General features: G+C 35.3%; 1 protein-coding gene across 3 annotated transcripts in view; it reads left to right on the top strand.

The window, feature by feature from the left end:
- The window catches only part of LOC121369667 (lysosomal-trafficking regulator-like), an 89,107-nt gene that overhangs the window by 22,173 nt on the left and 42,773 nt on the right, over positions 1–24,161 (top strand). For 2 of the 3 annotated variants that reach the window (XM_041494715.1, XM_041494714.1), the window contains exons 16-30: positions 53–249; positions 1,069–1,320; positions 1,738–1,938; positions 2,903–3,184; positions 4,473–4,671; positions 5,885–6,079; positions 7,171–7,680; positions 12,748–12,890; positions 15,539–15,708; positions 15,895–16,024; positions 16,537–16,637; positions 17,389–17,478; positions 18,267–18,349; positions 18,895–19,050; positions 23,723–24,103. In XM_041494715.1, coding sequence (XP_041350649.1) covers positions 53–249; positions 1,069–1,320; positions 1,738–1,938; positions 2,903–3,184; positions 4,473–4,671; positions 5,885–6,079; positions 7,171–7,680; positions 12,748–12,890; positions 15,539–15,708; positions 15,895–16,024; positions 16,537–16,637; positions 17,389–17,478; positions 18,267–18,349; positions 18,895–19,050; positions 23,723–24,103 — 3,090 coding nt within the window. The remainder of the gene's footprint in view (positions 1–52; positions 250–1,068; positions 1,321–1,737; positions 1,939–2,902; positions 3,185–4,472; positions 4,672–5,884; positions 6,080–7,170; positions 7,681–12,747; positions 12,891–15,538; positions 15,709–15,894; positions 16,025–16,536; positions 16,638–17,388; positions 17,479–18,266; positions 18,350–18,894; positions 19,051–23,722; positions 24,104–24,161) is intronic. The other variant, XM_041494716.1, reaches the window with a different exon arrangement.

Below are 24,161 nucleotides of genomic sequence, written 5' to 3'. Positions count from 1 at the left end.
ATAAGCTGCTGATGCAGCATTAAACAAATATTTCTTTCCCCATTGTTTTCAGGAGTAGATTTCAGTCGAGAGTGGTGGTTCCATCACTTCTGCCTCGGTCCCGACCTGAGCAGTGTCAGTAAGTGTGACTGTGCCGACCTGCGCACCGTCTACACTCCGCACCTGACTCGGGAAATACTCTGTCAGTCAGGACTCACCACCGACGTGTTGGTCGGAGCATTGCCAGTGGCCGATGTGGAGAAGGCTAGGGTCAGTACTCATAATGTGATGTCTTTGTCATTCTTATAGAATAAATTGATTGTGTGTGTTTTTTGCCAGTGTCCAATGTGGGAAAGAAAAAAATATGGTCAGTATTTAGAATTTGATGTTTTGGGTGTCATAATTGTAGAATTAACATAAATTGCAGAATTAATAAATTTGTTCTTTGCAAGTGTGAAATGTTAAACAAAACCAGGGTCAGTATTTAGAATTTGATGTCTTTATCATAATTATGCAATTTAAATACTTGCTTGTCAGTTCCTTACCTTTGTCCATTGTGGGGAAAAGCCAGAATCAGGATGTAGAAATTGATGTCTCTGTCATATTTATAGAAATAACATAATTAAAAATGCTTGATGATTCTTTGCTAAGTCTACCAAAGTCTTCACACATTATCCACTTGTTATTTGTATTAAAGGCATACTGTCACGGATTTAAGGACCTTATTTCTCTAAAAATTGATAATAAATAAAAATTATATTAATTGTTGGAAATCTAGCTATCGCATCACCTTAATTGAACCATGATGGAGTGAAATCCAAGTTAACCCTCTTGGCAATTTTAGTTTTTGAATTATGGACCATTGCCATAATTCAATTAATTTGACAAAATATCATTAATAAATGGAGTATTGAAGATGGTTGAATAAAGTACATTTAGGGACAAATCAAATTATTTTTGTTCAGGTAATACTTTGTTTGACCATTAAAGAGGTCAGTGGTCTGTGACAATATGCCTTTAAAGCTCAGGGTCTAGATGAAGTTTTATAGGGTACAGGGACTAGTCTAGAATTTTGGTATTTCATTTCAGATTTCTGCAGTCTTGTCCTACCAACCAAAATTTGCTGAATCAGCTCTACATCTGAATTACAACCACCATGCAGAGATGGTCTCTAGCCAGAACATTGGCAGTGCCATCATGCCATATGCTCTGATCTACCAGCTACCTGAGACTCTGACCCCATTCGTCAGTGGACAGTTGATGGCACAGAAGCACAGTACCATGGAAAAGGCTGTGGAGCAGATTGGGGGAGTTGGCACATTTCTTTTCCTTGTAGCCAAGGTAAATGGCATTTAAACTTCATGGTTTTTATAGTTATTAACAACTTGTAATAGTGAATATATAAAATATCTCCTATTTTGTTTTGGTAGAGATAACCTATTGGTGCTAGTGGGCCTCTCTTCCTTTCTATTTCTCTCTGTCTTTCTGTCAGTCTGTCTCTGTCTGTCTCTGTCTGTCTTTCTCTGTCTCCCTCCCTCCCTCTTCCTCTCTCTCTCTCTCTCTCTCTCTCTCTCTCTCTCTCTCTCTCTCTCTCTCTCTCTCTCTCTCTCTCTCTCTCTCTCTCTCTCTCTCTCTCTCTCTCTCTCTCTCTCTCTCTCTCTATATATATATATATATATATCTGTGAAAATAAGCAAACAGTTTAAAATGTGCTTTGGTGTTGTACGACTCGTATTTCTTTCCCATCCTGTTCTGCAGGTTTATGAAGAGTGTATTCACATATTGAACGTTGACCGGGCTACCGCTGAGAGTCTACAGAGTACGTCAGTACGGTTGTTGTTTGCCGCCGTGCACCACATGCCACTGCTTGCTGCCGAGTTCATAGACATGTCGGGATACGCCATGCTCAGCAAGGTCATGGTCAGATCGAGAAGTGTCATGGGATTTGAGGTGCTCAAGGTAACAATTTTTTATTTTTGTTTTACATGGGATGTGATTTTCAGCATTTTATTTGATTTCAGGCTGATTTTTTATAAAATAGTTTGAGACAATTAAAAAGAACACCCTTTATTTAAGTGGTTTTCAGCTTTAATTTTTAAATGGGTATGACATCTCTTTTAAATATCACTTGTTATGAGTGGATGTAATTCTGTGGAGCTCTCACCTTAGGTGCAGTGGGTTGTTATATCGTTGCCCATTAGTGGATAAATCGACTGTTATTTGCCACTTTCTGTCAGTGTTTTTTAACATGGCCAATGCTTATTAGACTCCTACCGGTCCATCCAAAGGGCACTTTAGGTTTTGTCTCCATCCATCTGTCTGTCTGGCTCCTTATTGGTTGTCTGTCCGACTGTCCGACATATAATTTGTCAGACATTTTTCTACAATGCCTCACGATACTGAGCTAAAATTTCGTGTATAGCTTGACTTTCATGGTGATTTATCCTTTTTTCACAGAGTTATGGCCCTCGAACTTTGGAGATAAGAAAATTGGTTGGGCGCATGAAGGGATGTTTTTTGCTTAAGCTTGTTAAACCTTAAAGTGCAGACCCAAGACTTAGCAGAGTATCCTGAATGTAGCTACATTAATGAAAATGTGTACAGTACCAAGCTGTTAATATTCTCGTGGGATCGATCCCCGTCGGTTGGCCCATTGGGCTATTTCTCGTTCCAGCCAGTGCACCATGACTGGTATATCAAAGTCCGTGGTATGTACTATCCTGTCTGTGGGATGGTGCATATAAAAGATCCCTTGCTGCAAATCGAAAAGAGTAGCCCATGAAGTGGTGACAATGGGTTTCCTCTCTCAATATCTGTGTGGTCCTTAACCATATGTCTAATGCCATATAACTGTAAATAAAATGTGTTGAGTGCGTTGTTAAATAAAACATGTCTTTCTTTAACATTCTCTTTCTGTGTCCAGGCATTACTGAACAGCTGCACCTCGGAGTCTGTGTTCAGACCTGATGCCTCGGCCACTAAACCTGTGTTACGACTGGGCACTGAGGCGGTGGTGCGCGACATCTCGATCGTGGAGCACCTGCTGTTGTCATGGCGACTGTGGGACGAGGCTGAGGAAGATGTGGTTGAGCTGCTGTTTCTGGTGCTGAAGGTCTTGGTGCGAGAAGATCATCCATATCGGAGCGTGAACGTCAAGCAGTACAAAGCTGGCAACATCCTGATGAAGATATTTTCAATATATCTGGTGAGTTTACAAATATTTTTAGCATGTATGTGCTGATTAACACTGACTTGATGGTCTAGTGATCAGTAGTCTGAATAAGTGTGCCAGCGTAGACCAGTTTAAAGATAATGTCACAAAACTGTAGATTAGATGCAAATGCCATTTCTTTGCCCAGCACACTCCCAAAAACTGATAATCCATGAGTCTGTTATAATACCAATGCAGTGATCTTGTTTGTATGTGTGTTAAGCATATGTCATTCAATAGGTATAGACTACAAACACCTTGATTTTTTTCATCATTGCACAAAATATTTTTTTTTAGTTACAGTAGTAATTTGTCACCAAAGCAAATCATTGAAAATTTATCTTGTGAGTTTTCCAAGTCAGTCAAAATGTGTAGACTACAAAAATTATTTATTTGGGTCATCAGTAAGCAGAATATTCCCCAACTAAGCAAACCAATGGAAATTATATTGTGAAGACTCTAAAAACATTAATTTGCATCATTCCTAAAATATTTCTTTTCTGCACTAATCTGTCTTCAAAGAAAAACATTGAGAGGGTCTTAATATTGGCACCACAGACTACAAATTAATATTTTTTGTAAAAATATTTTAAACATAACATTTTAATACAAAATGTTAAAACATTTACATGCCTAAGAATAATCATTGTGTTTGTGCATTGTTTACACACATCATATACATATATGTGGTGTTTATTTACACATTAAATTTATGATATCATTTACATAGTGATAACAGGTTATGCAAGAAAGAAATGATTTAACTGCATTTGTTTTTGTGTAACCCATAAATGACTTCGGCAAATCATAAATTCTCAGGGCCCTCATTTAATACATTATTAAAGCAGGATGTAGCCCAGTGGTAAAGTGTAGGGCTCACCCTGTACATGGCCGAATTAGCCAGTTGCTAATTTTTATTAAAAGTGGCTACAACATTTAACTTTTGGCTGATAAAATATTCCTTGAATTAACCACATGTTAATAATTTTCAAGTAAATACTCTACGTACATGTTAAAAATTGGCTAAATCAAAATTTGTTCCAATGTGAGTCCTGAAAATGCCTGTTGAATACATGATTGGTCTAGGATCGATCACCATCAGTGGGTCCATGGGCTATTTTTCGTTCCAGCCTGTGCACCACGACTGGTATATCAAAGCATGTGGTGTGTGCTTTAAACAAATCAAACTTTATCTTTTTTACATTATTACAAACATACAAGACAGAAAAGAAGTAGCATGAAATGGTTGATTAATAACAGTGTTTTTGTTTCTGTTTTAAAGGAGCGTATCCAAGAGGCTTTGCCTTTGTTGTCTACCGATGTGAGCCAATCAGTGACCTCCATTGTCGCAAGCTTACTGGGGTCGCCACCTGATCTTCACCTTCTGGTGAATGTCACAGACTTCCTCCTGCTTGTACATCCAGCAGCTAGTGCTTACGTAAATCACGCTGACTCATATCTGTTTTTCAAGCCCTGGTGGGGTAAGTGACCTGTTACAGATCAAGATCAACCTTCATGGTGATTTATCCAGTTTTGACAGAGTTATGGCCTTTGAACTTAGGAACTATAAAAATGTGTTTTCCTGACCTTTTTTTTTGGTGCAATTTCTCAAGATATTGAGCTGACCTTTTGTGTATAGCTTTACCATGTACTGTTAGAGATTGCAGGTGACTTCTATAGCAATTTAACCATTTTTCACAGAGTTATGGTCCTTGATCTTTCAGTGGTCCCAGTAGGGGACATGTATTGGCAGTACTCTCAGAATACTTGTTTACTGACTAAATTACATACATTTTCTTGTTTGGAATATTATCGTATGTGTATTCAATATGTTTGTAATCATCATAATGTTTATAGTAGTCCAAATTGGAGTTTACCTGCCAATAACTTTATATGTATGAAAAAATACCTGTATGTATATATATATATATATATTATATATATATTATATATATATATCAAAACCAGACCATCAGTAAACTAGAATTCCCTCAAAGCCGGAGGTTTTTCACAGTCCCATTTTAAATATCAGTACCGATCAGACCCTCTCTAAACTGGGGAACGGGACGTAGCCCAGTGGTAAAGCGCTCGCTTGATACGCAGTCAGTCTGGGATCGATCCCCATCAGTGGGCCCCAATTGGCTATTTCTTGTTCCAGCCAGTGCACCACGACTGTTATATCAACGGCTGTGGTATGTACTACCCTGTCTGTGGGATTGTGCATATAAAAGATCCCTTGTTGCTGATCGAAAAAGAGTAGCCCATGAAGTGGCGACAGCAGGTTTCCTCTCTCAATATCTGTGTGGTCCTTAACCATATGTCTGATGCCATATAACCGTAAATTAAGTGTATTGAATGCGTCGTTAAATAAAACATTTCTTTCGTTCTTTCTCTCTAAACTGGATACCCCTTACAACTGGACTTTTGCCTGGTCCTGTGGGTGTCTGGTTTAGAGGGGTTGCACTGTATTAGGAAGTAAAATCACATTTAAGCCATGACAAATATTAGGACCATCAGAATTTGTTTTTAATATACAGACACTGATATTTGAAACTAATTCTTTATTTAATATGTAATGTCAGTGGTTAAAAAAAGGTACCGTTAGTGGGAAACATCTTTCATGATGGCAGCAAATTCAGACCTTTTAAAAAAAAGTATGCTACATTATCCAGTTATGTTGACTCTGTTTTACAGCTTTTCCATCCGCAACCTCTACACCAGTGAAATTGCCAACAGCATCTTCCAGTACAGAAGGCATTCAAAGTAGTGCAAGGAAAGGTGAATCCTCACCTGTACAAAGAGAACGTGTTAGAAAATCAATGTCTGATGAAGAACGGTTGGTGGAAATTCTTGATAAAAATCTCTCCGATGAAACATCACATGAATCAGGTATTTTTAGTGCAAATGTTTGATATTATGTCTAAGGTTTTCCACCACTCAAGTAATTTGAACCAGACTTTTAAAACTTGTGCAAATGATAGAAGTGTTTACGCTGTCATTTGCCAAATCATTAAAAGTTAAAAAAGTTAAAGTTTGGTTTGTTGAACAACACCACTATAGCACATTAATTTGTTAATTGATTAGCTATTGCATGTCTAACATTTAATAATTCAGACATATAGTCTTAGTGGAAACCCATACATTTTTTCATTAACAGCAAATGATCTTTGATATGCATTTTCCCACAGACAGGACAGCACATACCACAGCCTTTAATACACCAGTTGTCGGACATTAGTTGTGATGGGGGTAAAACGACAAAAAAAACAAAAAACAAATTGTCCACTGTTGGGATTTGATCATACAATCATAGCAAATCAAGTGAGCACTCACCAATTGAGCTAGGATCAGTCTTTAAATGTGAATTGAAGCAACAGGGTTTCTGACCAAATTAACCAAATTGGTAATAGTATTTTGGGTTGAGCTTAAACCATACATAGTTTAAGTTTAATTTGCATGCGTAATTTTGCATGACCCATTCTTTGTCCTTGTATTAAGGTTAAGACATGGTCATAACGGTTCATAGTAAAAACAAAATGTGTTACCTGAATTGTAAAGGTCAGGGCCCATATTTTCGAAGCTCTCTTAGTGCTACGAAATAGTAAAACCATCGTAGGGTGTGATGTCACTACAGCACATGCCATAGTGACGTCATAGCTTACAATAATTTTACAATTTCGTAGGCTAAGATTGCTTCGAAAATATGGGCCCTGAAATCTGGGTGCATATTGTAAACATTCTCAACTTATGAAGTTAAACTAACAAACTGAAGTTAAACTGAATTGAAATTTAGACTAAAAAGCTGAGGACAGTCTTCACTATCAGAGATATTCCAATCATTTTTGGTAGCATGTCAAGTTCATAAAAATTATCTAACCATATGATTATCATTTCACTTGACAGTCATTGAATTAAAACTAATATTTTAAAATGTGTATTCTGATAGAGAATCATTATTGTTTGTTTTTGTTTTTATAAAGATGGAAAATCCAGATCCTCACAACTGGAAAAGACGGGTTCGTTAAAGTTGTCAACCAAGTCAAACACCGATGAGAAACAGAGTCTTGGAAGTGACGCTAGCTCTGTCTGTGGTTCAGAATTTCCTCCATTACAGTACTCGACCTCTGAATACACTTCAGCCCTCGTCCAGTCGGACAGTGAATACAACTCGAGCTCCAAAAAGTCACCACAGACAAACATTCCATCGACTGATAATGAAAATTCAACAGACTCGGGAATGTTCACCCAGAAAAAGAATGCGGCAACCGTCCACCATTTTAAGAGCTCCAGCAAAGGGGAGATAAGTGATGATGACGAAGACATAAAAGTGGAACTAGCTGAGGATAGTGATGGCACTAAGACTTCGTCGTGTCGGTTACCTCTGGTGTTCACTGTTTCACAGGATATCAGCGAGGTTACCGTGGTGAACTTTGACTCTGTGGAGGACACAGGAAGTGAAAAAGACATTGGGCTAGCCACTCTTTTAGCAGGTAAGAGACTAGCATAGCAGATTGGTTCTAATGACCATGTCCACATTTAAGATTATGTATAGCTTTGTATTTTACAACCTCTTGCAGTTTTACATTGATTCATTTATTTCAACTGATTTTTTCTTGCTAATATCCAATTAAGATTCAAGCACGCTGTCCTTGGCACACACCTCAGTTATCTGGACTGTCTGCCCAGGACAGTGGGTTAGTTGTTGATGGTTAGTAAGAGAGAAGAGGGTGTAGTGGTCTTACACCTACCCATTGAATCATTAAAACTCGCTCTGGGTGGGAGCCAGTACCATTACTGTGAACCCAGTACCTACCAGCCTTATATCCGATGACTTAACCATGACACCACCGAGGCGGTTTTACAGTATTTAAAGTAAAGAATTTTTTATAAAGTACATTGTCAGTTATTATTGATACTATATTTGCCATGAACTGTTTTAAAATCTGCTTATTATAATTTGGGACATTTGTTTCGTTGTTGATATGATATAACCAGGCCTTTCCCCAGGAATTTTTTTTATGGCGCTTACATATTTATCATCAGTATAACACAAATCAAGCCAAAATTAGTGGGGTAGTGGGTTGAAAACAGTTAAGTGTTTGCCTTCAAACCAGCTAATCATTTTTTTTTTTAAACTTTTTTTTAAAGTAACCCATCAATTCCCCGCCCCCAACAACTTCATAATTTGTGCCATGTTGTTGCTGTTGATTTCAGCGTCGTGTTGAATGTTTTATGTGATTTCTGCTTGTAAAATACCTAGGCTAAGAATGCTGACTTCACAGTATATTCCTTTTATAATTTTTTTTTATAAAAAAATAATAATAAAAGAATTAAAAAAAACACAGTTAATAAAATTAAAATTTACGGGCTTTTTAAAATTCATCTAACTTATTAAATGTCACCTCACGGTTTTACAAATATATATCTTACATTATCTAACAAATATGATTATTGTAAACTAATTCAGTGAACGTTTAACTGCAATTTGTATAAATACTGCATGTTCATTTCCCGCAATCGCGATCTGCATGCATGCTCTGGACCATAGGTACAAAATTAACAAAGACAAAGGAAATAACCGAAACTGCAGTTAGGTATTCATTAATGCAAACAACTATTGTTTTTTTTTAAATTTACATCAAGATTTACTGTATAATCATATTGTTTAATGTCCGCAACGAATTCTCTTGACACGTGGGTGTCAGCTGACTCTGAAGCGTGACATATATTCGTGCCGAGAGCTTTCCTCAGTTCAGCCAACGAATGTTCTTCCTAACGTTTACAAACTATTTGATTGGTGCCGTCATGTCCATTTGGTTTAACGTGTAGTGAACGTTTTGTTTTCACTCGGTCTGGCTGAACTCAGCCCTTGGGATAGCCTACATGTCTTTCGGCACTGAATTGGCATGTGTATTCAAATTGACATGCATTGTCGGTTTGTTTTTATTACTTTGGTTCAAAGACTTTACAAAGTTAAAATAACAAGTTACAGATCTTCTAGACATTGAATCACCATCACATTGCTGTCATACATGTCGAATGCATGCCGTTAAAATTAATAACCTTGATTATTAAAATAAACAATCATCATAAGGCCTACGCTGTATTCTGGATAACACCATTTCTCGTTACCGGTCGCGAGATTGCTATTACTCTAATTGAATATTTGGTATTATTATTATGTTTGAGGTGTCGGATAGATTATGTAACTGTTTGTTCACATCAGAAGATAGAAAATGGCTTAGCCGAAATTTTAGCCACTTGCAAATTTTATTAGCCATTTTTTTTTTTTTTTTTTTAAATTAGCCAATGGCTAATTTGGCTACCGACAGCGTGAACCCTGGATGTTTTCAGTGTGTGTTTTTGGGAAGGGGGTGTTAGGATAGAAATTACTGTTTGCCAACTTAACTGTACTTTTAAAAAGTGCTTCAGCTATCGTTTATTCAGTTAAATAGTACAGTTGATTCTGTCAATGGGCATCTTCTTTGATTGGCTTTGAAGCTTGCAATTGATTGCTCGACACAGGAATCCCGTTAAGCGTAAGCGCCTTCCTGACGGATTAGCGGTCCCAGTAGATGTGGTAAAATTACCAAACACCAATTGTGAGCAGATGACTGGTCCATTGTCAGGTATTTAGGAAGTATTTGACCCGTCATAGTGATTAGGTGTGCTTGATATACTGGTACACAAGTTGTTTGCAAGAGGTAGTCGACTGCCATGCTCGTACTTGTGATAATTGTTTTTCTAAAGCACTTCAAATCAAGGCATAGCAGCAATTGATTTAAGGTGCTTCCACGCTGTCAAAGCACTTACTTTATGAACCAAGGCGTGTTGGGCCGCTATGCCTAACGACCCTGGGGAAACCCCTGATATAACCATATGTCAGACTTATAGCTGTACTTTAAAACTGTGCTGAGGTGTTGTTAAATGAATATTTTTTCATGTCAAATATCATAGATATTTCACCTTGTGAAATCTGCAATTTTATCACGTCATCCAAGTATGACTCATGATGTGACTGGGAGCAAAATGAAGGTGAGCTGACGATCACTCATGAAGTGGTGCTGGATGAGCAATCACATGAAGTTTCAAATGCAAAAAATATTTAAAAGTTCATTGCGAGGCAATCACTTTGCCACTCTCCTAAAACTTTCCAGGCAAGTATAGAGGATGTGGGAGTGATCACTCACCTTTCTGGTGAAGACTGCCCTGGATTTTAAAATCCATCATATTTGACTGCAAACATGAAACATGAAATATCCTCGATTTATTTCTGTTTTGTGTACCCAGACTTAAAAAAACACACACTTATTTTGACATATAGTTGGGAGAAAAATGGCGAAGAACACCCCCCTCCCCCACATCACCACATAGGCTACTTCTACCAATAAATGGATTTTTTAAAATACACTTCCCCTAGATAAGACAGTACATACCATGGCCTTTGATGTAGCAGTCATGGGGCATTGGTTAAGAAAGGAAAAAACCCTGAGTCCTCAAATTACATTGAGCTACATCCAACCACTCATATTTGACTAAAAAAGAAAGAAATTGTCCTATTTATTATTCAATGTTCATCAATGTGCATTAATTCCCCAAATGCCCCCTGCACATCTCTGTATGTTAGTGTAGGGGATTCATCGATCATCGGTTGTAATCGTTTAGCACTAATCGATGACTTTCGATTATACAATCGGAATTAGAATGTATAGGAACTTGGAGAGGATCCGACAAATTCAGTACTATGCACCTATTTGTAAAATATATACATGTATATATCTTATCATCATGATCATCTAAAATGTCTGAAATAGTAATTTTTACTTTTAAATGTTCTTACATTTCCCAAACAGATATCTTTTACATGAGATGTGAATTTTTTTGCAGGTTTGTAGAATATTTTGGGGAACAATATAGCAAAAACATAAATGTAGGCAGGGCTTCTAGATTATGGTAGCCCCACTCCCATGGCTAGTGATATTTATGTTAGGCTAGTAAATAATTACTATAACTAGCCTGACGGCTAGTGGAAAAACCCTTGTCAAATGCTGTATTTACATATTTTTTTAAATATGAATATCCTGACCCCTCTTTCCAAGGTCAATCTTCCTTTTTAGGTGACATATCTGATTATTACTATTAGTAAAATTTTATTTATTTAAAGTAGGGCTAGTGAACTTTTAATCATGGCTAGTACATTTTTAAAATCACTGATCCCATGGCTAGTGGATTTTTATAAAATTCTAGAAGCCCTGATGTAGAGTTCAAATAGCATTATGGATTCATTTCTTCAATATTGGTCCATATCCATAAGCAACTGAAAAGCTACATTTAAGCATTCTATAGTGATACTTTGTTTAAGTAGTTTGTTATACAACTGAAACAAAATGCAAGGAAATTGCTTAAAGTAAAAATAACTATATTTCAGACCTAAAATATGCTGGGATTTGGGTTTGTTTTCACATGTAGGTAAATCTCCTTTTAAAAGCTATGATATTTGCACATATGGCTGGGGTTGGGTACTTACGATGAATATAAGGTTGTTCATAACTTATTTTAGTAGACAAATCATCCGTGGACATATTATCTGCGTTTTGAGTTTATTCGGCTTTACATGTTTTGATTTAGTTCACTGCCACCGTATGTGGTTGCGCACCGCTCTTTAATCAAGCCAGTTTTTGTTTCATACTTATAGATAGGCCTAATAATTTATATTTTCTTGGTCCCAGTTGTGAATGAATGATAAGAATTTTTGAATGTAACATATTTTGATTTATTTTTAATAATAATATAAAAAATATCTCAGTATTTGTTTATTCTTTATGACAAATGCGAAAATAAATAAATGTCAATGAACACACAGATTTACCAGTACATAGCGGCATAGCCTCAAAGGTTAGAAATAAAGAAACGTACACAATAATAGCCCACAAATACTGGATTTAATGAATACAAATTCTGACAACGAGCAAGGAAATATTTACTGTGGTTAACATTTTCTGCGACAATTGATTATGAATTTCAGAATCGATCATCACATCGCTAGAGCCCCAAGTGATCAATCTTCGATTATAATCGATCATTGGAACACCACTAATGTATATCATAGTCTTTGAGTAACTAAGTAAAAGCAGTCCTCATTTCATTTCAACTTATTTATGTGCTTATACCATTGGTGGGCCCATTGGGCTATTTCTGTTCCAGTCAGTGCACTACGACTGGTATGTCAAAGGCTGTGGTATGTACTACCCAGTCTGTGGGTTGGTGCATATAAAAGATCCCTTGCTGTTAATCGAAGAGAGTAGCCATGAAGTGGCGACAGCGGGTTTCCTCTCTCAATATCTGCGTGGTTCATAATCATATGTCACACACCATATAACCGTAAATAAAATGTGATGAGTGCGTCGTTAAATAAAACATGTCTTTCTTTCTTTTCTTTTTGTGGCTTTTGTTTCAAGATTAAAATGAATTTCGATTCTATGTATGTAACAGTTTCTCTCTGGTGATGAATTAATATTTTTAATGCAGCTACATGACAGACTGTATAACATTTACAGGACTACTGAACTACATCCACTGGGTGATACTTGACATCCCTGATCATTCCCTCGATGTGGCGTTTGGCTCCGTATTGGATCCTGGCTGTCTGATTATCCTAGCTCACAACAGTTCACCGCAGATCAGGGCAACCATTATCAGGGTACGTTCTTATCTAGGGATGTGTATTACGAGATTTTGTTTTATATGTATCATAATTTATCCTACAACTTACCCATGATATCCATGTCATAAACCCATGTGATAATTTAGTGTATTAACCCAGTCTCTAGGTAATGTGTTGCGGTAGATGGATCGTTTGTTTACAAGCCATCATGACCTGTATACCTGAGCATAACGTTTTCAAAGATTCTGTTAAAATGCTAATCATGATGATGTAATTTTGCCGATGGTGTTGACTGTAGTACTGTGATTTACTAAAAAATAATTAAAATGTTATTCTAGAAGTGTTACAGGATAAATAGAATTCGCTATTCATGTTTTTTAATATCTAAAAATTTAAAATATCAACCTCGTCTAGTTAATCAGTATTTGTCTCGGCAGAGCCTTGACATATACCCAGACCTGTCAACCTTTAGTCAAGAGAAAGCAGGAGGTGTGTGTTGAAAAAGCAGGAGATTTTGTCAAAAAGCAGGAGATTTTTTAAATTCACACAATTTAACCCAAAATCGCAAGATTTAAAAAAAACATTATTACAATAAGTTATATGAATACTTTATAATGTCACATATACTTCTTAACCTTAGATCTTGGCATTAAAAAAAAAAAAAACAAAAAAAACATTTTTTTTTTTTTTTTAAGTTTAAATATTATGATGATTTAATACATATTTAAAAAAAAAAAAAAATTTATCCAAAAATGTTAAGAACATGAAATAGTACATTTATTCTTACAGGTTGCGTTACATTATCATTTGTGGTTAGTGTACCTAAGTACCAAAGACATTTAATAAATCTTATAAATTAATATTCAGTTTTTACTATAATGAGGAACGGTGGCGTGGTACTTATTTAAAAGCATTATAATGATGCAATAAACATTGTATTTTCATTAATCATAAGTAAAACCTGATTACGGACATCGTGTGAAATATACCGGAATTATACCCATTTCCGTGTTATATCAATGTCACACACAACATTTTTTAATTGTACAAAAATAATTTCTTTAAGTGTACCCTTATACCAACATTTTTACCGCACAAACATACAAAATTAACAGTATGTTTATACAGCTAATTGGTCTTTTCGTTGTCTTGCTGTGACATATTTTAACATGCATAATATCGCTGTCAACTTGGGAGTCTGGCAGTTCAGATTTGTCATAGTTGCATTATGTAATCCAATTTAAATTCAGAGGTATTATTAGAACTAAATTGGATAGTTTTTTTTTTTTTTATATGGCAACACTGAATGTCAAAGTTGAACAAGAATGCCTTGCCATTACGATGACAACAAACATTATAATAACACTCTAACAATATAAATAGGATATCCCACAATTCTCACTTCGGCAAAGGTTAAACAGTCGGGACAATTCGGCCTGTTACATTCTCGGAAACCGAAAGTAGTCGACATGTTCCGAATGAGAAAAAAAGGCAGAGTTACTTCCCTTCTGTTATTCTGACAAAAGAGGATCGATTTTTTTTTATGCTTACAAAAATGTCATTTAACAGGAGAAACTGTCTCCCGCACAGGTGAAAGGAGATTTTATCAAATACCGGGAGACTCCCGCGGAATCCGGGAGGGTTGAAATGGCCGGAATATACTGATTAATATAGACTGTTGATATTTTCCATATTAAAAAATACTTGTGACAAATCCTCTATATATTATCTACAGATACATCAACAAATATGTTATAATGATATACGTTGTGTGTTTACAGCTAATTAGTGCATTTGTGACTGTGAATTTTATACTCAGCCTAATATGTTAATGTTATATTCTTTTACAACTGATTGGGGCCAATATGAATTTTTATACCCTACCTAATATGTTATATATTCTTTTCAGTTGATTGATGCCTGTAAATTGTAACCCTGATTAGGGCTTACATGTATGTGAATTTTATCTATTTTAGATATATTTTTGCAGTTGAATATTTTCACAGCTGATTGGGCCTATATGTTATATATTTTTACAGCTGTTTCGGACCTATGTGAATTTTATTACCTGCCAAATATTTGAGATATATTTTGCAGCTGAATATATTTTTACAGCTGATTTTACAAACTTCTCATTTGATGAGGGGTGGATCGTGTGCACTGTATTGTATTGTTACATTATACCATAAGAGGCCTATATGAATTTTATCCCCTACCTAATATGTTATACATGTATATTGTTATAGCTGATTGAGGTCTCTATGAATTTTATTCCTTATCTAATATGTTATATATTTTTAACAGCTGATTAGGGTCTATGTGAATTTTATTCCCTACCAAATATTTAAGATATATTTTTGTAGCTGATCGGAACTTTTATCCCCTATATAATATTTTACATATATTTACAGCTGTTTGGGTCCTATTTGAATTCTATCCTGTACCTAATATGTGATATATTTTTTACAGCTGATTCAGGCCTATATGAATTTTATCCTCTACCTACATAGTTACAGATTATATTTACAGCTGATAGGGGCCAATATGAATTTTATCCCCTACCTAATATCTTACATATATTTATAACTAATATCCCTTACCCAATATGTGATATATTTTTTACAGCTGATTCAGGACTATATGAAGTTTATCCCCTACCTAATATATATATATTTCTTCTACAGCTGATTGGCGCCTATGTGAGCCGAGCTCCACACTATTACCTGGAGATGTTTCTGAAAATTGAAGGTTTCCATCTGCTGTCCAATCAGCTCCACCAGTACCCGGCAAGTGAGGAGCACTTGGAGGATGCGGTGTCCATCTTCCTGGGGCAGGACTTCTCCTTCAATGACGGGTGGGTTGTGTGCACTCTATTTATTAGCTCAAGTGTCCTACAATTGTTCTATTATATGTGAGAATAGCACTAGAATTGACTGTGTGTAGTACTTCGGCAATCATCGACGACCAAATGGTGGCCAGCTACTGTGTCCGAAACATGCATTGTTGCCTATATCTGATAAAACACCTTTTTAATGTCTAGGTGCCAGCTGGAATGTCTGACCGAACTTACAGCCATCCAGCAGTCATCACCGGTTCTGTTCCTGTCTCTCCTGGAGAAAACCGCTCATGATGTTGCACTGTGTCATAACTCACTGGAAGGTTTATGTCAGGTAGGTCAACTCATCAACCAGGCTTGAGATTTTCAAAGCTATCTTGGCGCTACGAAATCGTAACACCATCGTAGGCTATGACGTCACTATGGTGTGTGCTCTATCCATAAAAAAAATTGAGGGGAGTGTTTAATTGCTCCCCTAACTTAGTCTATGGGAAAAAACATTTCTGTTTTTTTTTCAATATGAATTTCATGTCGAGTGGCAGTAGCAGTGGCTTTATTTCATACTCTAAGAGTACATGTAGGTTTCGACCACAGTATGTTAGACACCACATAGCTGGAGATTAACATGTACTGAGGTATCCTGTCGCAATAACTGTTTCTTACAGACCAAAAGGTCATAATTGAAGATGTACTGAGGTATCCTGTCGCAATAACTGTTTCTTACAGACCAAAAGGTCATAACTGAAGATGTGCTGAGGTGTCATTAAGAAAACATTCCTTTCTTTTTCCTTTGTGGGGGGGGGGGGGTCCGTATAATGATAAAACAAATTTGTTTTATTTTAACAGCTGATGGAGAACTCCCCGATTCTAACAACACTGTTCATAGAGCAAGGCTTGCCCGAAGTATTGTGCAACCTCATAGCGACAGTTCATAGAGACAGCAACAGGTGACAGAATTCATTTTAAAACATGGGGGCGGGACGTAGCCCAGTGGTAGAGCGCTCGCTTGATGGGCAGTCGGTTTGGGATCGATCCCTGTCGGTGGGCTCATTGGGCTATTTCTCGTTCCAGCCAGTGTACCATGACTGGTATACCAAAGGCCATTGTATGTGCTATCTTGTCTGTGGAATGGTGCATATAAAAGATCCCTTGCTACTAATGGAAAAATGTGAGTTTTACTCTCGAAGACTATAAGTCGAAATTAACAAATGTTTGACATCCAGTAGCCGATGATTAATAAATCAATGGGCTCTAGTGGTGTCGTTAAACAAAATAAACAAACAAAATCATTTTAAAACACATGTATAAAGTGTGGACTGTCCAACCAAGCATCTGTGTAATCGGTATTACTGCAAGCATCACAACATGTCATATATGAGTTGTGCTTACATGACAAGAGCGATATGAAATTGAACGCATCACAGTGAGATAGATCACAGTGCTTTTTTTTAATCCTTATTCTGACCTCTGGGTAACATAAGACTTAGTGCATATCCCCCATATCCTGTGGATAAAGTTTTCTTCAGTTTGACACAAGTGCACCAACCAACCTATGACATCACTCTAATAAGTGAAATAACTACTATAGGAATAACACTTCAAAAACTCGATGTCAACTGCCAACACTATTATGGTACTCATATTTTCAGGTATTTCTCTAAATGTTTTATAATAAATGAAAATATATTTGCCTTTCAGACCAACGGACATTTCGGGCCGTGATGAAAGTCAGCTGATTCTGCAGGATATCCAGAAAGTGTTGTGCATTCTGGCAGAAAATGAGTTCAGGTTTTGACATTTATTTTATTTCTCTTCTCTTAGCAGAGCCAAAAGTAGAGATATAAGTATCACTTTTTCGATGGCAGTGACAGCATCAGACTTGACGGATAATTCATTAAGTTTCCTGTTTAGCTCCATATATTACAAACTACAAGTCCTAAATCAATAAAACATAATTTATAGTTGCATCTGTTAATGTTCATCTCAGTGCATAGTAAATTTTTTAATAATGTGATGCCATGTTATTAGTTAATCGCCATGCATTTTTATACAAATTTGCTGTTTGAAAAAACAGAAGTAAAAACTTTTATCGAGTATGCAGTAGCCTACTTTTGAACATTCTTTCTTGTTTTTAATCAACAATATTATTTGTATGCTGGAAACAGTAAAGTCAGTGTTAGTGTTCACTAAATAAACATAATGAATTACAAAGTATAGCTTAGTCGTTGTCAAAACAGAGTGATGCTACATTAATGTCCAGGTATCCTTGGATACAATAAATGTCAGTGGTCAAAGGAAGAAATGACAAAAATTTATATTTTAAAGTGATGGAGCTTAAAATGAATAATGCAAAGTTTTTCAGCTTTTTTATCTCTTTCTTTGTGTTTTCTTTTCAATATAAAGTAATTTTAACAAGTAGATTAAATTAAACATGAAGTTCTGAAAAATTATCTTTATTGGAGTATGGCGTTGAATTTTCAGCTTCTTTTAAACCATGTCAATGTTTATTTGTATATGGTCATCATGTCTCCGTTAAACTGAATTGATACGTACTGTACCTGTGTGACTGATTTCAGCTGGAGTGGAGTTGGTCACTATCAGCAGCTGGAGGATCTCATCAACCTGATGAAGGCGTTAGAGAACCACCAGTCTCTGTTTGGTATGTTGATGCCATTTTTGTTTCGCCTTTATGAAGTAAAAACCAGAAAGATTTAGGTATTAGTTTTCTGATGGTGGCGATGGCATAAACTCTGGCAGTTATGTTTCGCCTTTTAGAGTCATTTCTCACAAACTGTTAGTCCTAGATCAGTGAAACTTGGTTTGTAGTTGCACCTATGCATGTTCATCACAGTTCACTGAAAATTTGTATGGCAGGTTATTTATTTAATTATGTGGAATTCTTTTATATTCTTAAAACATTAAACATATTTGTAATAATGAATCTGAATAATGAATAATGAATTATATTTTTTAGATAAGATAAGAAGATAAAAACTATTTCCTGCTGTTTTATTATTTCCGATCAGTTGTACATGTATATGCAAAACAGCATGAAATATGAATTAGTGAATGTACTGCATGCGATATACACTCTGTCGGCTTGTGTGATGTTGGGCGATATATTTCGCCTTTAGTAGTTAGAAGATTAAGCAATATATGTGTCGGGTATTGTTAAAAAAGTTCCTTTATTATGTATTTTTACAGATTGTGGCCAAAAGCATGCAGAGACTGTGAGAGCCCTGCAGTACACTGTCATCAGTAAAGTGTTGGACTACGTCGAGACTCAGAGCAAAGAGCTGAGTCAGCAAACTCTGAGCTGGTTTACACTCTCTGACAATAATCCTACCACTGGAAGATACAGTAATTATAATCATATTATAATCTCTCTGACAATAATCCTACCACTGGAGGATACAGTAATTATAATCATATTATAATCTGTCTGACAATAATCCTACCACTGGAGGCTACAGTAATTATAATCATATTATAATCTCTCTGACAATAATCCTACCACTGGAGGATACAGTAATTATAATCATATTATAATCTGTCTGACAATAATCCTACCACTGGAGGCTACAGTAATTATAATCATATTATAATCTGTCTAACAATAATCCTTCCACTGGAGGATAGGGTAATTATAATCATATTATAATCTGACAATAATCCTACCACTGGAGGCTACAGTAATTATAATCATATTAAAATCTGTCTAACAATAATCCTTCCACTGGAGGATAGGGTAATTATAATCATATTATAATCTGACAATAATCCTACCACTGGAGGCTACAGTAATTATAATCATATTAAAATCTGTCTAACAATAATCCTTCCACTGGAGGATAGGGTAATTATAATCATATTATAATCTGACAATAATCCTACCACTGGAGGCTACAGTAATTATAATCATATTAAAATCTGTCTAACAATAATCCTTCCACTGGAGGATAGGGTAATTATAATCATATTATAATCTGACAATAATCCTACCACTGGAGGCTACAGTAATTATAATCATATTAAAATCTGTCTAACAATAATCCTTCCACTGGAGGATAGGGTAATTATAATCATATTATAATCTGTCTAACAATAATCCTACCACTGGAGGATACAGTAATTATAACCATATTATAATCTGTCTGACAATAATCCTACCACTGGAGGCTACAGTAATTATAATCATATTATAATCTGTCTAACAATAATCCTTCCACTGGAGGATAGGGTAATTATAATCATATTATAATCTGTCTGACAATAATCCTACCACTGGAGGCTACAGTAATTATAATCATATTATAATCTGTCTAACAATAATCCTTCCACTGGAGGATAGGGTAATTATAATCATATTATAATCTGTCTAACAATAATCCTACCACTGGAGGATACAGTAATTATAACCATATTGTAATCTGTCTAACAGTAGTCCTTCCACTGGAGGATAGGGTAATTATAATCATATTATAATCTGTCTAACAATAATCCTTCCACTGGAGGATAGGGTAATTATAATCATATTATAATCTGACTGACAATAATCCTACCACTGGAGGCTACAGTAATTATAATCATATTATAATCTGTCTAACAATAATCCTTCCACTGGAGGATAGGGTAATTATAATCATATTATAATCTGTCTAACAATAATCCTACCACTGGAGGATACAGTAATTATAACCATATTGTAATCTGTCTAACAGTAGTCCTTCCACTGGAGGATAGGGTAATTATAATCATATTATAATCTCTTTAACACAAATCCTACTATAATCAGGGGTGGGAATTCTCCTCGGATCAGCTGTTTTCTTCTCATGGAACATTGCATTTCTTCCCATTTTAATCGTCCTTTCCTCCAAAATGTGTCGGATGACACAGATTTTAACCTAGGATTTCAAGGATTTCCGGGACCCCTCTAGATTTTATATTTTTTACAGTTCACCAATTCCCACCCATGTATAATATCTCTGACAATAATCCTACCACTGGAGGATACGGTAATTATAATCATATTATAATCTCTTTGACACAAATCCTACTATAATATCTCTGACAATAATCTTACCACTGGACGTGACAGTAATTATAATTATATTATAATCTCGGTCACAAATCCTACTATAATCTCTCTGACATGAATCCTACCACTAGAAGATATGGTAATTATAATCATACTGTAATCTCTCTGACATGAATCCTACTATAATCTCTCTGACAATAATCCTACCACTGGAGGATATGGTAATTATAATCATATTATAATATCTCTGACACGGATCCTACTATAATCTCTCTGACATGAATCCTACTATAATCTCTCTGACATGAATCCTTCCACTAGAAGATATAGTAATTATAATAATATTATGATCTCACTGACACGAATCCTACCACTGGAGGATATGGTAGTTATAATAAAATCTCTGATTGCAATCCTAGCAACAGATGATATGGTAATTATAATATAATCTCTCTGATGGGGATCCTAGCAACAGATGATATGGTAATTATAATATAATCTCTCTGATGGGGATCCTAGCAACAGATGATATGGTAATTATAATATAATCTCTCTGATGGGGATCCTAGCAACAGATGATATGGTAATTATAATATAATCTCTCTGATGGGGATCCTAGCAACAGATGATATGGTAATTATAATAAAATCTCTCTAATGGGGATCCTAGCAACAGATGATATGGTAATTATAATAAAATCTCTCTAATGGGGATCCAACTAATGGAGGATATTGCAATTATAATAATAAGTCTGATGGGAATCCTACAACTGGAGGATTTGGGAATTATAATATTTGATGGGAATCCTACAACTGGAGGATTTGGGAATTATAATATTATAATATTTGATGGGAATCCTAGCACCAGAGGATATGATAATTGTAATATTATAATCTATTTTTAATGGTATCCTACCAATGCAGGATACTGTCATTATAATATTTTAATCTCTCTGACAGTATTCCTACCAATGGAGGATATGCTAGTATGTAACATAATGAATAGTCCATTCTTTATGTAAATTTTTTATTAACACTTTACTGATCTGTAACCATTTAATTTTTTATATTGAAAAAAGATTTTAAGAATAGAACAAAGGATTGCCAGTTCACAAATAAAAGTTGAAAGTAGACTTCATTCTAATGATATTTCAAAATAAATAACGTGGAGAAATTATTTTAAATGTTTCTTTGACTTTCCTGCATATATTTGTTTTTGTGTGCATCTCCAAGTTGAAAAATTCTTGTGATTGTTTTAAATGTTTTTACATTATGTTATGGGCTTTGTCATTAGATTTCGTCCACTCATTTTGTACAGTTTTGAATCTGATAATAGGTTTTATTTATTTTGCTCAATGTTCTTACCTTCTCTCAAAATTAAACATCTAATTACATTAATTTGATGATAAACTAAGAATAATGAAAAAAAAGTGATTAAAATTGTCATGAATGTCTGTATGCTTTGTGGTGCTACGAATTATATCTTTGTTTCGAGTTTTGTGCAACACAAAACACATTGCCCAGGACGTACAGGTAGAAATACTACATGCCATTATATACTGAGTGACAAAAGAAAAATGAGTAAATTCAATTATCATCCATTAAAGGCTTTTGTAGGAGATATCGCTGGCACTATAATTTGCGATATCTCCTGTGATATCTCTGCAGGAGATATCGCTTCTGATAATCTTGATTGGTCAAATTTTAATCACAAAACAATGTTACGTCATTGTGTTTGTTTCAGCGCTAAACCTACCATTAGTGACGTCATGTCACTGCCGTTCTGCTAGTTAACGAGTCTACCGCTGACATTCAACCCACATTCTGACATTGTTTACAACTGTCGCAAATGAAAAGAATGATAATGGATGATAAAAAGAATACCCCGTCGTGTCTTGTGATATCATAATTTATCAGCACTTGTTGATAAAAGTATAAAAATCTTTGGCAAGCCTCGGATTTCATACTTTTATCAACTCATGCTGATAAATTATGATATCACAAGACACTCGGGGAGTATCCTCTATATACCCTATACAGTTTTAGTGTAAATTATCACATATGATATTAAATTTTGTACCTTTGTGATTCTTTTGTCATTTAGTATATATTGTTGTGCAGTGTTATTGCTTTAATCCCTTTCCTTTATATCACTCCTTCCTTTCTAACATTAATTTGAATATAATTATTGTTTTTTTTCAACTAGTACTGTAGTTAATGAAAACTTGAATATATTAATGTAATCTAAAAAACGAAAAAGAAAACAGTGTGGATAATATGGTAATATGTAATATAACGAATAGTCCATTGCAAGGCCATTCTTTATGTAAATGTTTTATTAACACTTTACTGATCTGTAACCATTTCATTTTTTATATTTTTTTAAATTTTATCCTAGTTATTAGGCAATGCAAAATATTTTGTAATACATGTATGATTTTTCTGATGGCGGCAATGACATCATCTTTTGCATTATCTTAACGTTTTAAGTTTCACTTTTATCTCCATTTCTCATAAACTGTAAGTCCTACAATGTAGATCAGTGAAACTTGGTTTATAGTGGCATCGATGAATGTTTATCACAATATATGCCTTGGAAAAAAACAAATTTAATTCTATTTTAAAAAATTTATTTGTTTAAAATTGCTGGTAATAAAACAATGTGATTATAATATAAGCTAAATTAAATGTTGAAGAAATTTCCTGAAAAAAAAATGATGTGCAGTAGTTTTTTTTTTTTTTTTTTCCTAAACCTTTATTACCCCCAGATCACTGGCAATGTCAAGGTTGGGGTGCCTTGAATCATCGTCTTACAATATACAACAATAATAAAATTATAACCTGATCATGTGTACCTGTATAACGGTACGGTAAACTGATGTGCAATAATTGGTAATCAATCAATTGACCAATGTCAAATTATTATAAATCAAATAACCTACATGTTGCTGAAATTTCATATAACGAAACGATGATCTTATTCGTAAAATTGCAGGTAACCAAAAAAGAAGTCCCAGCACTCCCCGATTTTCCCAACACCACCACAATCCGTCCCTGACTGAGACATACCCTTCTTCCCTCCCCCACAAAAAAGCAGGCATGTTTTTTCGAAGTGATAAGTTTTCAGACATTCCGTTTGATGAGAAGATGTTGTCAAGCGTCGAGATGGACGGCTCATCGGGATCCTTCACACGGTGGTCACTGTCGCGGAGCTCGTCACAGCAAGGGCTGGTTGCATCGCCTCCGTCAACCTCAAGACTCTCCTTCCTGTTTGGGAAGAACAAGAAAGTGATGCACACACCCATCAGCCAGTCGGAGTTGCTCGACAGATTCAAGAAGTTTTTGGTGTTCGCGGTTGATCTTGTTGTTTTTAAAGGTATTTTTTAAAATGATGATGACGATGAAGATAATAATAATGACAACAAAAACCTCAA

The sequence above is a fragment of the Gigantopelta aegis genome, chromosome 4 (assembly GCF_016097555.1).
Source record: "Gigantopelta aegis isolate Gae_Host chromosome 4, Gae_host_genome, whole genome shotgun sequence".
Taxonomy (NCBI): Eukaryota; Metazoa; Mollusca; class Gastropoda; order Neomphalida; family Peltospiridae; genus Gigantopelta; species Gigantopelta aegis.
Note: the sequence above shows the minus strand (reverse complement) of the source record. Positions and strands in the feature narration are given on the sequence as shown.